Here is an 18034-nt window from a genome sequence, read left to right as displayed (position 1 = left end):
AGACAGAGGACATTGTATGGACACAGGAAGTCAGTGGGCGGAGCAGTCTGTGAGCTACAAACGTGATGCAGGAAAAGTGGAGATTTGATGGAAAAATTGGTGTTGGACAGAAGAAGTAGCGGATTCTTAAAATGTCAAGTATAACATTCATTGTGAAAAAATATGTTTTGTAGGGATGTAACAATAATGGAAATATCTTGATATTGTATCATCAAAGCTCTCACAGTAATATTGTGGGCCATCACAATATATCGAATTACAAGTCTCTTTGCTTAAATTAAGAGTTATGGTGCAGAAATAGCCAAAAAAAATAAGACAGAGGGAACTACATAGATCCTTTGCTCCATTTCAGTGTAGACTACGTGAAGAAATAACAGTTCTAAGCACTTTTAAATCTTAGTTCTTTGGGTTAAGTTTTGTCGAGGCATTTTAAGAGGAAAAAGAAGCATATTAACAGTTTTGTTAGCCTCCACAAAATATCACAATAAATATTGTACTGTCAGGTTCATACTGTGATGATATCGTATTGTGAGACTCAGATATTGTTACATCCCTATTGTTTTGTGTTATCGTGTTGTCAAAAGTATTGAAAATCAGATACTAATTGATATTAACACTAATATTGAAACTAGATACATTTGATCAGGTATCAATACGAAAAAGTCACATTAAAAAAGTGATAAAATTTGAGATTTTGTGAGGTTTTTGTATGATTACGAGTTTTATGAGAACAATATTAAGGCCCTGTTGTAACCTGATTAAAGTAATATTACTCTGTGTTGAAAAATACTTTCTGTTACTGAAAAGGAAGCATTTTTGTATACTGTGATACTGTAATCGGTATTCAGCATCAAGTCAATTCTTAAGTATCGAAATTGAGTACAAAATTTTTGTACTGTGACAACACTAACTCTGTTCCACTTCCATATTTTTTATGAGATTGTAACTATTTCCACAGTCAAAATATTTTTTTATTAGCTTCCCTCTCAATGATTAGTGTTTTTAGCCAAGAAGCCCATCCTTATCTGAACTTGGCTTGGAGCTAGCACAAAGTACTCTTACTTGTGAACCATTTAATTGGAATTTAAATCAGTTATCTTATCATATTTTTATGTTTGGAATTTTCTCTCTCCATTAAAAAGGCAGCACAAAAGAATGTAAATAAAAATACGTAACATCTGTCCCACTGAAAAAAAAAAAACATTTATCTTCTTCACACTCACAACTACTGGTCTATTTGGCTGTGTTGTTACATATTTGTTTGACATTTCCCAATCAAAACACATTTTCAGGAATGTTGAAGATGACTTTTTCTTGCTTGCAAATTCCTTTAACTTTTGTTCCCATGAGACACGGCAGACCCACAGCTGCACTGCTATTTTGGGTGGTTATTTAAACAGATGGACAGAACTAGATTAAAATGTTATGCAAGGAACTGGTCTTCTAACTAAGTATGAACAGAGATTATGAAATCTTAACTATGGTCCTTTGAGTATTAAGAGAATAAATAGCTATTGGTGACAGAACAGAGACCCTTGTGCACCCCTCAAAGACAGGAAGTTGTGTAAAAGACTACAGTATTGAAAGCAACCTCTGCCCTGAACAAATACGCTCCAGCTGAGATTTAGCAGATGACTTTGGGCCCAGTGAGGAGTCGCAAAATCAATGCACTGACGTCTGCCCAGTCACATCTGTTTATACTCAACTACACGTTTTTATTAAGTGAAATAACACTCTCCAACAGTTCTGATGAAAGCGGATTGTTTCTGGATAAAAAGATGAACAAATGTATGGTGAATTCAAAATGATTTTTTCTTTTTTTTTTCTTTTGAATGGTGAGTAATTTCTTCTGAACCTTGCAAAATTAGTGCAGTTTTATCTTCCGTCAAAGACGTTTGGCTTGCTTTAATCCAGTGCTTCTTACATACAGTTGCTGAATTAAAGATACAAGCCAAGTGACAATCCTAATCCTTCCAAACATAAAACTAAGATCCACAAAAGTAAAGGAAGGGGGGTTGTGTGTCTGATAAAAAACAAAATGCAAAAAGTATAATTTATAGATCAATAACTTGAATAAAGTTTTAATATTTGTCAATGCAAACTATAGAAAATGAAATGTAAACATGTTTTACAATCACAGTTTGAATGTGTGCAAAGTTCCTCCCATTTATCACAAAACTAACTGTGAGGCAACAGAGAATTGAGCTGTCCTTGAGTTCTCACCTTGATCCTTTTTGGGAAATCTCTCTAAACCAGAACTAGTACTGCTCCAGAGCAAAGCCGTAAAGAAGGCACTCTGCAAAACTTCAACTGAAGCCAAAACCAGGCTTTTTAAACAACAGTCCCCAATGCATTTTTATTCCGAGTCACTTGAGGAGGAGTAATAGTTAGGATCTTTCCCTTCGGGTTTTCCATAAAGTGCATCCCTCAAAGCCTTTAGCTCCTTGGCACTCGGTATCACGTAGTTTGGATCCAGAACTTTCATCATTCCTCTGAATCCTTCTCCATTCACACGCGAGAATGGCCAGCGAAGAGACACAAACATTTTCACCAAGGCTAAATCCACTTGCTCTTTCTTTGTCACTGGAAAGGACCAAATAAAACTAATTATTATTACTACTACACTGTTGAAATAAAGTCAAAATGTTTATAAAAATATTTACACCCAGGATTCTCAGAGTTGACCTCATTAGCCGGCAGCATGGTCGAGTGTTTCGTCCTCATGTGGTTGTGCATGCTTGATGTGCTGCTCCCGATTTAAGACAACTGCTACAAACAGTGCAAGCAACGCACCTGAAAAAAAATTAAATAAATAATAATAATACATTTAAATATTAAATAAGATTGGATTTTTTTTTTTTTTTTTCATGGCCAATACTGTTTGTTTGGATTCCAGAGAAACCGATGGCTCATAAGCTCTGCCGATTTTGATTATTTTCAGATCAGTATTGGCCAACTGATTACTGTAAAACACGTAGCCTGCTTAAACTGATAAGAAAAAAGTTTTGACTAGAAATTGGGTATGGCTGCAAGTCTAGTCTAGTTAGTGATTTGTTTTTTCGGTTAGTCAGCTAGTTCTTAACCAAATAAAGATTGAAATGTGCTGAATGAAGGGTTTTGGATGGAGATAATATTCATGAATAAAGTGTATTATTCACAAATAGTTTACTCTTGTTTAATATTTTGATTGTATAATGTTGCTAAAATCAAAATGCAATTACGATTATTTTAACAGCTGACAATATTATTCCAATCAATTGTGCAGCCCCAAAAGTGGACATAATATCTATCTATAGTCTACCCTTCTGAGGTGTTTGCTTGTTTTCTTTTTGCTTGGGTGAGTTTTCTCCACAAGTTCTGCATTTCCCCATAAAGCTAAGCATGCACAACCAACTAATCCCTAAACTATGCTCTCCAAGATTCCAGATGAAGATATGGGTCCCTGAGCTGTGCACTGTGGTAAGCTGCAGTGGTTCTAATTGTAGAGAGAGAAATATGTATATAAGTAAATATAAATATATAAGACCAGAATCAGAGAGAAATATACAGAAATACAATAAATCATATTTTACCTCAGGTAACTTACAGAATAACTGTAACTAGGGGTGTGCAAAAATATCGGAATATCGATATATTGTATCGTTTAATGTGATGATACAGTATCGATATCGTGGGCTACTGTATCAATATATCACCAAGAGTATTTTTACATGTGTTTTACTAAATTATTTTGTTACAGTGCTACAGTTTTGTTACTTGTGGAGTGAAAGGAAACTCATTTATGCGACACATTTGACATTTTCAGTTTTGAGGATTAAAATGTTTGTGTTTCATATGAACTTTGCACAAGAAGTGGTTTAACAAACACTTTTAGTATCACAGCCACGATTTAGCCTTTATTTTTTATTGAACTGTATCGAATCGATTTGAAATATATCATATCGAATCCAAAGTGCACTGTATCAAGATATGTATCGTATCGTAACCTGTGTAGCGAGGTATGTATCGTATCGGCAACCTCTTAATGATACCCAGCCCTAACTGTAACCCTCAATTATATATTTAAGTGTATTTATAAACCAATAGGTATAAATATTAACATGTACATGGTCAGTGTGTGTTTGTGTGTATGAACATATATTGGATTGTGTTCTGTATTGTGTATGCCAAAAGATTTAAGTACGTATTGTTTCCTGCAATCATAAAAGATGAGTTTTGTGTTGTTTTCTGTAAACAGTTCTGCCATCGTGTATCCTGTGTGACAAAATAAGTGTTAAACTTCAGCCTAAACCCCTTTGGTCTGTAGAATAACTTTAGTGACATGCATAAAATGTATAATTGTTTGTCTTCAATCATTGTAATATGATGTATGATTATGTTAATTGACCGAAGAAAATGAACTAACTAACTAAGAAAGTTTTTGTGATTATATTATATTGTGATGAGAGAGCTACTGTGTCCAAATCATTTCCCTTGTGGGTCAATAAAGTTTAAGTCTAAGAAAGATGCAGATAATATATAATGGCACAATAAACCCTGCTAATACTGAAAATGTGTTGATGCCCCTTTGAAAACTGGTATTTAAGGATCTGGAAGTTTGGATAATTTCTTCTTCTGTCTTGATTCTTTAAAGGATAATAAATAAATAAAATAAAAAGTAGTTTTCAGTGCTAAACGTGCATGTGAAATTAAAAATAATACATTTTCTCGTGTTAAATATATCTCTTAGCCTCCATTAAGTCCTTATGGTCAGTGATTAATTAGAGTTTTAAAACCACACTTCACCTAATCGGGCTCTATCTTTTCGAAATGCTCCCACACTGGAGACCGCTGCTTGGTGCTGCTGGAACCACTCGCCATTATTTCTGAAAAAGCAATGCAAAAATTACTTTTCTACTCAAAGTTGCAGAAATATTCAAGCAAGCTCTCTATAAACTTTTTAATTAATTAATTTATTTTTTTTTATTTTTTTTTAAACATTTACAAAAGCACGCGGCAAACACACCCGGAAGTATAATTCAACGTAGGCGGTCACGTGACATTTGTTTTCTTCCTGCTTCACGATGCCATGCTGCTGCACCAAACTGTAGAGTTGTGGTACTATTTACTTGCATTTCGAAATTATTTTACTGCGAATCAAAGACGAAACACTAACCATTCATGTAGGACAGTTATATAATGTTAAGCGATGTAAATTTGCAATTTATTTGAGCAAAACTTTTAGACCATGGCTTCAGTCTACTTCATGTTAAAACACGAGGGGTTTTCTGGCAGCATCAAAAACTTCACCAGAGACTTTGTAGTGACGGAGATAGACATTTCTGGAAATCAAGTCAGCAAATCAACTACTTGTGAAGATGTGGCCAGTAGTTTTGTTGAGAAAACTAGTCACTCTAGTAAGAAACTCGATGCTTCAATATTAGAAAAGACTGAATGCACATCAGACCCACCCAGTCCAGAGAGTTTACATTTGGGTGTAATTTTGGGCCCAATAATCAATGATAAGCTCGAGCAGTTTGCATCTTCTTTAAAAAGTGGATGCTCGCCAGATCAAGAGTTAAGTTTAGGTTGTTTCACTAACAAGCACCAAAGAGCAAACGTGCATAAAGCTGTCAAACTTCACTTCCCATTTCTGATGACAATAACCAATCAATCTGAGATAAAAGTTAAAGAAAGCCAAGACTACAAAGAGCTCAGGCAACTGGTTTCTGAAGAGGAGGCGGATGCATTTTTCAGATTCACAGATGATAAACTTAGTGGGTCCTCATATACTTTTTTACCTGATGACAATAAGGAACATAGGACAGCTGTGCACCGCTATCTGAGCAGAAGATTTGGGAAGCTGGTGGAGACAAAGAGTTTCACAGAAAAGGGGGAAACTTCCATCTGTGTGAGACTGAGAGAGAGAGGGAAGCCCAAGAAGAGGACAGCGGAGGACTGCAGGCAAGAAGAGATTTACACAGGTATGGAATAATCTGCATTAGATTGTAGGAAAATGACAATGACTGTAATAATAAATACAAAAAAATAAAAAAAAAAAATAAAATAAAACATCTATACAGTACTACATATTGTTATCTGTAAAGGTCCTAGTGAGCTTTAAGCCATGTTAGAATGATATTACCATATGAAAAACATACCTGCATTTATATTTTGTTTCAATTACACGAACTTTAGTAATCCTTTATTATTAGTTTACATGTCCAAAGCTCAAAATAGTCCAATCCACTTTGTGATGTGATTAAGTTTTCAAATTTACCACTACCATTTACATTTTTGGATTCTCAAATGATTCTAGTGAAAGTGTATGAAGTTTAAAAAGACAGTGGAGCACTTGTATTATTTTCATAATAAAATAGATTAGAAAATAGTGTAATATAGGCCTTTTAAGCAAATCTTTACACCTAATCAATATATGGAGTAAGTTAAGGCTGGGCAATATTAGGGTGATAAAAGTCAAATTGTTATCTGATACCTGTGACACTGGTACATTATATGATAACTAGAATAATTAGATCTACTTTGTGGTCTGTTTTTACAAGGATAAGATAAATCTGATCACCAAAAACAGGCAACACGTCATTTAATCACTTGATATTTAGAGTAACTGTTCTATTCAATGCATTTTAATTTTCTTATCTCAATTATAATGTTTCCTAATCAAAACACTCCTGGAGTTGTGTTTTGTTTCATTTATGTCATTCATTCAGATGCAACTATTTACATGTAATTTCCATAAACTGTGATCTCCAGAAATTAGATTATGCTCAAATTTCAGTCTCCCCTGCTCTGACTAAGTGGCAGCAGATCACTTTTTTTAGTTAAATAATATATAATTATACATATGTTGTGATAAATATGAAACTCCAGGATAGAACATTATATGATGTGATAATTTTTTCATATCACCCACCCCTACTGGTACATAAGGAGTAAAGGATGTAGTTTTACTTTTTAAGATTACATTATATTAGTTGCCCATGTTTTCTTTATCAGTTGTGAGCCATTTATGCTGGTATTAGGATTTCACTAAACTACAGAAATGTCTCATATCTTTCAGCATTCACTTTGTGTAAGGAGAATCTGGAGACATTAGAAGCCATCAGCTACATGGCATCTGAGCTTGGAGTTCTGCCTTCAGACTTTACCTACGCCGGCATCAAGGACAAGAGAGCCATCACCTACCAGTCTATGGTGGTCAAGAAGGTGTCTCCAGAGAGGTGTGATATCATATACAGTGCTTAGAAGATGTCATAATTATCAATATAACTAGAGTTGGTGAATATGACATTGTAAAATTGAACTGTGGTGTTACCTTGTGCCAATTCTGATTTGTTATATTGTGATTCAGAGATTTTCTGTTTAATGCAGCTGTCAAACCCAGACACCTGCCTTCTATTTTCCCTCACTCCTTTCTTGGCTTTTGTTATTATCTGAATGAGTGACTGGTGAAATTAAAGATGCACTATGTGACTTTAGTGTAGTGCTTGTCACCTGCTTGTCTCCATGGAGATATTATAGCTTTGCTTGCCAATGTAAGGAATAAAATGTATCTAACTCCATAGAGACAAGCAGAGTGAACTTTTTTTTGTATGTAATTGCCATATTGTCCTAGCCTAATTCATCAGCTAACTTTACTTTGTGGAAACTGTTTCGTTCGCTTGATGGTAGGCGGGTACTTTTTTTATTTAACCAATCGCTGCTATTTGGTCATAACGTATGTAATGCACTGCTAATGAGGCTAACTTGTATATTAAGCTTTTCCCAAATCCCGTAGGAAGAAGGGCAATAACGTCTTTCTCCTTGATAAAATTCACTAAACATTCTCTTTGTTCCGGTTTTAAATCCTTGATCTCGGGAATCGTTGCCAGCACAGAATATGTGGCTCTTCGCTGATTGGCTGGTGCCCGAACTCGCACTTCTGGGGTCCTAGCAAAATGTCTAGTGTATTCCGATTCCTGACCTAGTCGCTAGAGAGAAATGAAATTGAGCTGAGGCATTAGTTGGTGCCGGCCTGGCTAATATTGTCCAGCCCATGATTGAAATGTTTACATAATAATAATAATAATAGTTTTGGTATTAGGTTGAAAAAGAAGGCTGCAGAGTTTGAACGAAGAGGGATCCACCTTTTTGCTGTCCGATCTGTCAGTGAACCTCTGAAGCTTGGGAGACTTCGTGGAAACCATTTTGATATTGTTGTTCGGGACTTAAAACCACACATATATGACGGGCCCGATCCACTTGCCTATACAGAGGTCCTGGTGAAGGCGGCAATGGAAGCGGTCAAGGTACTGTACTGAATAATTTCAAATATTTTCTTTCATTTAAACAAACATAATGACATTTGTTTTTGCTTATAATTTCAGACCAGTGGATTTGTAAACTACTATGGTCCACAGAGATTTGGCATAACCCAGAGAGTCCAGTCTGACCAAATAGGGCTGGCACTGCTCAAAGAGGACATGGTAAATTAAAAATATTTGTATTATTTCGAAGGAAAAACGCATCAGTTATAGTCAGTTATTATTAATAAATTATTAGTGGTAGATTGGCAGGATACTGGTATAGGATTTTGGTGATGATATTGAAAAAAATGTGCTGGATCGGATATAAAATGTATGTAATATCTCTTTCGTGGTTTTAATTGGCCCAGAGAGTCTCAGAATGTATGGTACGATATTTATTGCGATATCGTGGGAAAGCTCACAATATGGTGGGGAGGCTCACAATTAGGGATGTAACAATATCCAAATCTCTCTGTACGATGTTTTCACGATACACATCTCTCGGTACGGTATTTATTGTGAGATTTTTTGGAGGCCAACAAAACTGTTAATATGCTACTTTTTCCTCTTAAAATGCCTTGACAAGAGTTAATCCAAAGAACTAAGACTTAAAAGTGCTTAGGACTTTTATTTCTTCATGTAGTCTACACTGAAATGGAGCAAAGGATCATGGTCTTTGTAGTTCTCTCTGTCTTTTTTAGCTATTGCTGCACCATAACTCTTAATTTAAGCAAAGAGACTGTCCACGATATTATTGTGAGAACTTTGACGATACGATATCACGATATTTCAGTTATTGTTACATCCCTAGTGGAAAGGCGAACCCGCTCACAGTAGGAATGCACAGGGTATTTTTGAGCAATAAAACGTGTAATTTAACAAATATTAGATACATTTAATACCATACTGTTATTCCTGGCAAAGTAATAACACTTCAGTCAGAAAAGTAGATAGTACATGGTGAGTGCATGGGCAAAAAAATAATAAAAAATCTTAGACAAACTTTAGTGATCCACAAGGGGAATTATCTGATATCAGTACGGTAGCTCACACATCACACTATATCATAATAACAAAGACCAAAAAGCGAAATTATAAATGGCAATAATACATTTAAAATATCTTTTGTTTGCCATTTCAGGTCAATGCAGTACATCTTTTCTTTACTCCAGACAAAGGAGACGAGCCCCAAAACCAAGCCAAACGCCACTTTCTTGAAACAGGTGATTATTGACTGGAAGTTGCTAATAGGACAGCTAAATCATGATGATGGTGCTGATCCTTTATTTTGAACACTGTAGACAAAAGAAAAAAAAATACATACATGACATATATTACATAAAAAAAATTCCACCCCCTTGCTATGCATTTATTTACAGGATTTTTGTAAACAGAATTGTGTAAAAAAAAAAAAACACCATAATATATTAGACTAGTTTTGCCTTCCCACCACAGGAAATGCGAAAGAGGCCTTGATGTTGATGCCGGAGTCCAAAGCGAGGGAGCGGCTAATGCTTCGTGCTATGAACCGTTATGGAACAGGTCCAGATGGCTGTACTCAAGCCTGGCTAAGTCTGCCCCACAGCACCAGGATCTTCTACTTACACTCGTACTGCAGTAGGTAGGAGCTTCCCATAGCACAACACTTATGTAAAAAGAACAAAATACAAACTTTAAATGTAACTTTTTTTTTTTTTCTTTACAAGGATAGTGTATAGTTGGTCACTTAGTAGGGGTGGAGAGTGATTGGTATAAATAGAAAGTATGTTTTAATGATCTGTGAAAGGAACAGGGCTTATAGGATGTATCTGTTTCCTGTTCCTTTTTTTCGTGCCAGTAATAACAATACAGCGATGAAGCTGCATTATAATGCTGTTACTTCATCAAAAACATACCTGGAGATGTGTTTTATTTCATTCACACATGTTTGAGTAATCCTTTATTCTTAGTCTGTCTACATCTCCAAAGCTCAAAATGCTCTGTTCCACTTTGTCATGACACGTAGTGGCAGTTTTCAAGTCAATACGTATTTTTTATCTTTTGTTTAGTACAGATTGGCAGTTCCAGGGCTGAAATTATCCAGATGATTCTAGTGAAGGTATATGGAGTTTAAAAACACAGTGGAGCACTTCTTGCATTACCACATGACATCACAAAGTGGATCAGTGTTGTCTGTCTGATACCCTAACTCAGCCTAAATATGCAGGATTTTTGTGTGAATGAAACAAAACACAACTCCAGGTATGTTTTTGATGTGGAAACATTAGAACACGATAACAAAATAATGCAATATGAGCCTTTTAATAGATTTTTCCCCTGAAATTTGTGCACAGTGAAACAAAATGAAATAACGAGCAATTAAAAATACAAACATTAGCTGAACTGTGCAACTACATATTATGTCAGAGTAAGCATAGAAGCTTACTAGTAGTTTCCATCTGTGGTCTTCACCAGATATAGAGGAGGCACCCTGGGAAGAAGGGTTACAGTCAGACATATCATGGTTAAACATAGAACATTTCACAGATTAGTAATAGGTTAGTTTTCAAGATGACACGAATGTTAAGACTGGTCACAAGAAACCAGACAGAGCAGTATAAGCAAGAGTTGTTTTCAAGCCAATTCATATTTTAATATCATGACATCAATATCATTAAAATAAGAAAATAATATAACTTAATATGGAAATAAATGACAGTATACTACGATAGAAAAAAATTTATTTGGCTAGTAACCAAAGAGGTAGTGCTCCATGTGGCAGGGGTTAGGTCCATCATCACTGCGTGCGGCTTTAATTTTTATTATTACTTTGTTCGTAGAGTGTGGAATGAAGCTGCTGCTCATAGACTGAGTACTTTAGGCCATAGTGTTAAACAAGGAGATCTGGTGCAGGAGGTGACTGGCACAATGGATGACAGTGCGGACGCTAGCTCAAACCAGGTAATTTTACACCTACACAACACTCTTTTATGGTGATCCGTTTATTTTATCCATTCAAGAGAACATGTAAATGGCTCTAAGATGAAAGATTTCATTTTCTTTGACCTGTTTGAAGGCTCAAGGTTATTTTATTTGTACCAACAGATAAATTGTATTTGGCAGTGAGTCAGCTCATTTATTCATACATTAAACACATCTGCATCTAAAAAAGTGACTACATTACTTGTAGGTAATAAACCGAAGCTCGGATATTTTGCCATTATAAACACTGGTACTTCTTAGGAAATCGGATTGGAATGTTTCAGCTTTATTGACTTTCTCTTTATACTTATATTGGATGCAGCAGAGGTGTCAACTTAACATGGCTTTAAATGGTAGCACTAGAGTAAAGAATGCATTAACAATAGTATTTGACATCTGTGTGAAGCATTTTAGGTGAGATATTATTAGTCACACAGTATGAAAACAAATGTAAATCTTTTCAGCTAGGAGGGCCTACTCTAGTGGAGCTGTTAAGGACCAAAAAGTGCACAACAGTTCACTTTTATGGTACAAGCATGAAACTTTGCCAGATTATTAACATCCCTAGGACCAACATTTCTGGATAAGGAACCAGGCCTAAGTTGACTCTGGAGTACTGCTCTTATGTATTCTCAATTTTCAAAGCCATATGGGAACAAAGAACAACAAATCTGTTTTATAGGTGATATTATCCCACTCTCATTGTTTATGTACAAAAAACGCTAATAAAAATACTTGAAAATGTGTCTTGCCCAACAGCACAGTTTACAATGACAGCCATCAAGTGGGAGAAAATGTATACTGCACATCTCTTTTCTCAAGAAAATATTTACAGTATATTGAATTTTTCTTCTCAGAGTTATGTGGCCAAAGTTACAATGAGATAATTATCAGGGACAGTGACTCTATTCTCATTCAAAGGCAGAAAGTGCTCAGTTGGCAGAGACACTAAGTCGGGTTGGTAGTTTGAACCCTGTATTTGTGTCCCTGGACAAGACACTTCACCTCCATTACTGTCTGTGTCTGCAAACAGGATGAATGAGTATATGCATATTATGTGTGAAATATGAAGCGCACTTCGAGTGAAAAAAAACAACAAAAAAACATGATAGAAAAGTGATGTATTTATCAACACAACCATCCACCCCAAATGTGACATGATAGATAGATTTTGTACCTTTACTGCCATTTCCTGAATGTCCTCTCCTGCCTTAGAACCTATGTATTTGAGGCAAAAAATTGGGCACTTGGGGACAGTTTTATTTTGAAACTCACAGCTCTTCAAATAGGATGAGTTTACATGAATGTTTCTATTAAAAAACAGATAATGTTATAACTACAGACACATAAACCACCTACTCCTTCACTTCCCTGACCTGTTTATTCACCGGTGAAACTTGAATTTTTGATACATAATTGTTTTTGATCAACACGGGTGCAGCTAAAAGAGCGGGACTAGAGAACAATACTGTACCAATTCTAAAATTAAAATAAGTTGATCAGTAAACTTCTGTCTCACTTTGGCAAATATGTGTCATACTCCAGAGGGCACCATATTGCCCTGCCTGGATACCTACAAAATAAATCATATAATTTAGTATTGCTTCATCGTTTTTGTATTTTAGATACAACCACTCACAGACTCTTTTAACAAATACAGCTGGAGAAGATAAGACATTTTATTGAGTTGCCAATGGCTATGGAAGTCCTTTTTTGTTTTTTGTTTTTAACTGAAGCTTCTCAGGCTGCACACCAAAACTTAAGTTGAACAACTCACATAATTAACAATAATAATACATCTGTTTTATATGGTGTAACTCAGACACTTCACAATACAAATAACAGGACAAAGAAATTAAAGTAGTGAGGAAACAGTCATTTCTGGGGGTTACAGGCTATGAGGAAAAGGTGATCTTTGAGCTGTTTTTTTGAAGGTGTTTAGTGAGTCCGAGTTCCTGATCTGAAGGGGGAAAGAGTTCCAGAGGGTTAGGACAGCAATGGCAAAGGCTCGGTCCCCCCATGTCTAGTGCTTTGATTTGATTGCATGACGGGTGGTGGGACTGGAGGAGGTCAGTGAGGTATGGAGGGGCCATAACCAGTTGGGCTGATAGCAGAACAGAAGAGTCTATGGAGTATGTGAAAATTCTTCCCAAAACTGAGACATTTTCACTTTCTTTCTTAGAAGCTGTGATTCATCAAATACTTCTGCTTTTTCAAAATGACATGCTAAAATGCTGATACTGAACATATCACTTCACAATGTGTCTCCTGTGACATTTACCACAGCACAGTGCTCATTTCAGTTCAGTTCAGTTTTATAAAGGCCAACACTAGTACCCCAAACACTGTTCTCTCAGTGTCTGGCCTCGCTTCCATGCAGCATTTAATTATTATGAAATATGAAATGGCAATTACAGATCTTTAGAGATCGTTAAATGTTTTTTGTTATCAAAAACACAATAAATCTGGCTTTGAAAGATAAAATATTTAATTTACTTGGATTTCAACCACAGAAAACCCACACAACCCTTACATTCTCAAGGAAAACTGTCACATGAGCTCCTTAATGCATTAGACTTTAGAAAAGAAAGTGGTTCAATATTACAAAATTGATAACTAAGCAAATGAGTGTAAGAGAGGGATTATGCAGTATTTTTTTTATGCCAGCCTCATTTTCATGTAGTTGATTTTGAGACATGCGCAATTCTCAGTTCCAGTGTTAAATTAGACTTGGTTCCATATCCAGAAATATTAGTCCTGGGGTTGGCAAAGTTTCATGCTTGTACCATAAAAGCAAACTGTTTTGGTCCTTAATAGCTCCAGTACTTTTGGAGACTTGTTGGTAAAATGTGCTATATAAATAAAGATGGATTAGCTTGGATCTTTCTGTATGTCTGCCTGTTTTCCCAGATCCATGTGGTAACAGAGGAGGAGGAGAGGGAGAGAGCCTACACACTGGCACAAGTATGTTAATTATGTCAACTGTTTTACAAGGTGCTATACTTAGAAAAGAAATGCCACCCCCTACTGCACAACTTTCACCCAACAAATGGTGCATGCCAGGCTGTAAATTTTATGTGGCGACTGTTCAAAATGTAAACACACTGTTTAATGTGGATTTTTCTTTTATAAATGTACAGTATTTTTTAAATATTCCAGTTATTTGCCTATTGATACTTTGCAGCTGATGTCATAAACATTCCCGGGGGGTGTGATGCTAACTTTAAGCACTGCTCTGTCTGAGGCTTTGTTAGACTTTAATCTGAGCTTTACTTAAACACATTCTGACGTCTCACATTCAAGAACTGATTTAGCTGGAACTTCAATACGTGAGCTGATTTGCGCTGTTAAAAAAAGTCCCTCTGACATAAAATTACAGTCACAAGCTAGTCATCAGTTTTTTAGTTATTCACACCCACAGTTTTTGTTGAAAATCATAAACAGGACCATGAACACACTTTTTGATCACATACCCCTGAAAATGTGTTGTTTAAATTCATATTATGTTCTCTTAAGTTCACAGACAATCTTAAAACTTTTTGACTGTATTGGCTAATGTGTGCATCATGGAAACTCTTCAACATTCCACTGTGAGAGATACAGTGCTATGTCACTGTAAAGGATCAATATTATAAAGAGATTTACTAATGACGGCTATACTACCAAACCTATCATGCTTTATATAGTTTTTACTGCTGCACTGTGAAAAGCAGGGGGCGTCTTTGTGTACTTTTTAGTTAAGATACACAACCGGTCAAAAGTTTTAGAACACCCTAATTTTTCTAGTCATTTATTGTAATTCAAGTCGGGCAAGTCCAATGAAGAGCTTAAAATGGTACAAAGGTAAGTACTGAACAGCCAAAGGTTACAAAAAAAGTTAATGATAACAAAACACAAGTCTAAGCTCTGCCAAAACTACCTCAGAAAAAAGAACAAGATGGTAAACTTGAAAACATGGAGTGGCCAGCACAATTGCTAATTTCCACCTTCAGTCCCTGGACAGGTTGATGTCATAAATGGCGCACATGCCAATAAAATACATTACAGTGTATACTCATGCAATCATACTCCAGCCAATCAATAACTAAAACTAGTCCCATTCAGTCTCAGTCACAACATCCATACAGTATTTACATATTTACAGTTCATATTGCTGCATTCCTACAGGTCTGTTTGGTTAAAAGCCGTTGTTTGGCCAGGCGTGCAAACATGTCATAATAATTACATGATATAATTTCACGTGGGAGGCTGTTCCAGAGGCTTATGGCTCTATAGGAGAATGCTGATTGACCACATGAGGTTCTGCATCTTGGATCATTACACTCTCCTCTGGCTGTGGACCGCATGGCTTGGCAGGTTTTCTCTGACGTGAGCACCACAAACTTTCTCAATGGGGGGGGCATCTGAATTATGAATGATTTAAAATAATCTTAACATTTGATTACACTTAAGCAAGTTATCAAAATTTAACAATTTATACTTAATCCCCATCGAGCTGGTTTTGGGATGAACTGGACAAAAGAGTGAAAGCCATGCAACTTACAAACATACTGTTACATCTGCCAAAGGTGGCTACTTTCTTGAATCAAAAGTTTAGAATACATTTTGGCCAACAGTAAGCAGTAAACAGTAAAAATTTATGGTCTAAAACTTTTGAACAGTAGTCTATTTCTTTCAAAAATGTCAATCAGCCATAGAGTTGTGACTGCTTAGACCCCTGCCACATATCTGAAATTATAACACAATTGTTTTATCTTGTGAATGCAACATAACCAATTAATTAACCAATAGCATTTTAATCATGTATTTGTTTATTTCAGGTCCACCTCCCGATGCCAGGAAACACAGTGAAGTATCCTGAAAACGCTATGGGGACCTGGTACAGAGAGAGACTGGCCAAAGATGGACTGGAGAGCTGCCGTTTCAGAGTCAGCAGCCTCAAACTGAATGTGCCTGGCTGCTACCGCCCTCTACTGGCCTTTCCACGCAACCTCAACTACCAGCTGCAAAGAGAGCGAGGAGAAGGGGCGGATAACTGCACAGAGGTATCAGATGGAGCGGGGAGTGACAAAGCGACAGAAGACCAATTCAAACTAAATCTGACTTTAAATTTTGATCTCCTCCCCTCCTGCTATGCCACTGTGTATCTCAGAGAAGTCATGAAGTTTATGGTGAATTAGTATGAAACACTTCTATCATTTTGTACCATTTCTGCCTTTACATTTTATAACTGGAAGTGTATTACTGTAGCCTACAATTTTAGAATAACAAATGAAGAGTTAATTTGCAAAAACAGATAAGTCTCATTTTTAAAAGGCTTGCAGTTTAATCTTTGTATTGCTTTGTTTTCAAATGCTGAATGTGCTTTACTGCCATCAAAATATTTCATTCCTTCTTAATAAAATCCACTAGACATTATGTTCCTTCATAATACATGTAGCAGATGGGACAAAAACTAAATATTTCTTGTTTTTTGCAACTGAACTTAAATTTGCTTTAATTCACACAAAATATTTAGTTAATTGTTCAAAATCAACTATGATAAAACATTCTTGCCTGACTGGTTTTGATATTTTGCAGTGACATCACGCAAAGGGTGTTCTACATGAACGCGTATGATGGAATGGCAAATGGAGAAATTCAATGCCACAACTGAAGAAGCAGCTTGGATGAACTATGAAATATTTGACCAAAATAAACTTTTGTCCAGTTGACAAATTGAATTTCTCCTTTTGCCATAGATTCTACCTGGAAGACTGAGGGATTTTACACACATGTATGGTGGAATATTCACCAGTTACCATGGTGACACAATGCGCAAATTAGTAAACATTGTTTTAAGATAGTCTGGTCCTGATTAGGAGTTTTATTTTCAACAAAAAGGTGAGAGTGTCTGTAATGTTATTTGAGAAGCAAGTCCTTCACAAATCGGCTCACCTGTTCCATCTAAGTCAGTTCTTTATGCTGTCTTTATCTTTATCTTTCTGCTTCAGACAGAGCAGAGCCTACAGTTATCTTCACACACCCTAATGTTGATAACATCAGCTGCAAAGTATAGGTATATTGAGCAGTGTTATTTGAAGTTTGTTTAATTTAGTGATATTCAAATTCTAGATGACTTATAAGTAGGGATGTAACGATACCCAAAACTCACGGTACGATATTGTTACGATATTTTATTATTTATTTTGGAGAAGCTAATAGATGTGTGGGTACGATTTTTCTTGCTTTTGAAATACCTTGACAAGACTTTGGTGCGACTCCTTACTGTCATAATCTCAAGATTTAAACTAAAAAACATTTCTTTATGTTGTCTGTGCTGAAATGAATCAAGGGATATGTAGTTCCGTATGCTTTTTAAACTGTTTCTACTATAAAACAAGGCATTTAAACAAAGGAACTTGCAATTCGATATATTGTGATATATTGTGAGCCCTTTGACGATACGATATCATGATATTTCAGTTATTATTACACCCATACTTATAAGTAATAAAATACTGTACAGATTTGGTTGTCAATATTGTGTGCTTTGCTGCAACAGACACTAGATGGAGACAATAGATAGGAATTTGCACATTGGTGGTGCGTGGCCCAGAGTTACGTTTATGAACAAAAACAAGCTAAAGTGCATCATATGAGCACAGTACCATTTATTATCTAGGCTAGTAGTTCCTTACTTTTTTTGTCTGCAGTACTTTACAAGCTTTTCTCACATTATGAATACCCCCCAGCTTCTGTAATGTTGATTATTTTGTAAGATGCAATCTGGTAAATAGTATATAATC

General features: G+C 35.8%; 1 protein-coding gene across 1 annotated transcript; it reads left to right on the top strand.

Moving 5' to 3' along the window:
- The first annotated feature begins 5067 nt into the window (after positions 1-5067).
- On the top strand, positions 5068-17719 carry pus7l (pseudouridine synthase 7 like). Its single transcript, XM_020926696.2, has 9 exons — positions 5068-5963; positions 7061-7220; positions 8084-8288; positions 8367-8465; positions 9427-9508; positions 9741-9906; positions 11105-11225; positions 14157-14210; positions 16067-17719. The coding sequence occupies exons 1-9, from the start codon at positions 5228-5230 to the stop codon at positions 16424-16426; spliced, it is 1983 nt and encodes a 660-aa protein (XP_020782355.1). The 5' UTR covers positions 5068-5227; the 3' UTR covers positions 16427-17719.
- The last annotated feature ends 315 nt before the right edge of the window (positions 17720-18034 follow it).

The sequence above is a fragment of the Boleophthalmus pectinirostris genome, unplaced genomic scaffold (genome assembly GCF_026225935.1).
Source record: "Boleophthalmus pectinirostris isolate CB_2022bp ecotype Guang Dong unplaced genomic scaffold, ASM2622593v1 HiC_scaffold_18, whole genome shotgun sequence".
NCBI lineage: Eukaryota > Metazoa > Chordata > Actinopteri > Gobiiformes > Gobiidae > Boleophthalmus > Boleophthalmus pectinirostris.
This window is presented reverse-complemented; position numbering and strand designations above follow the sequence as displayed.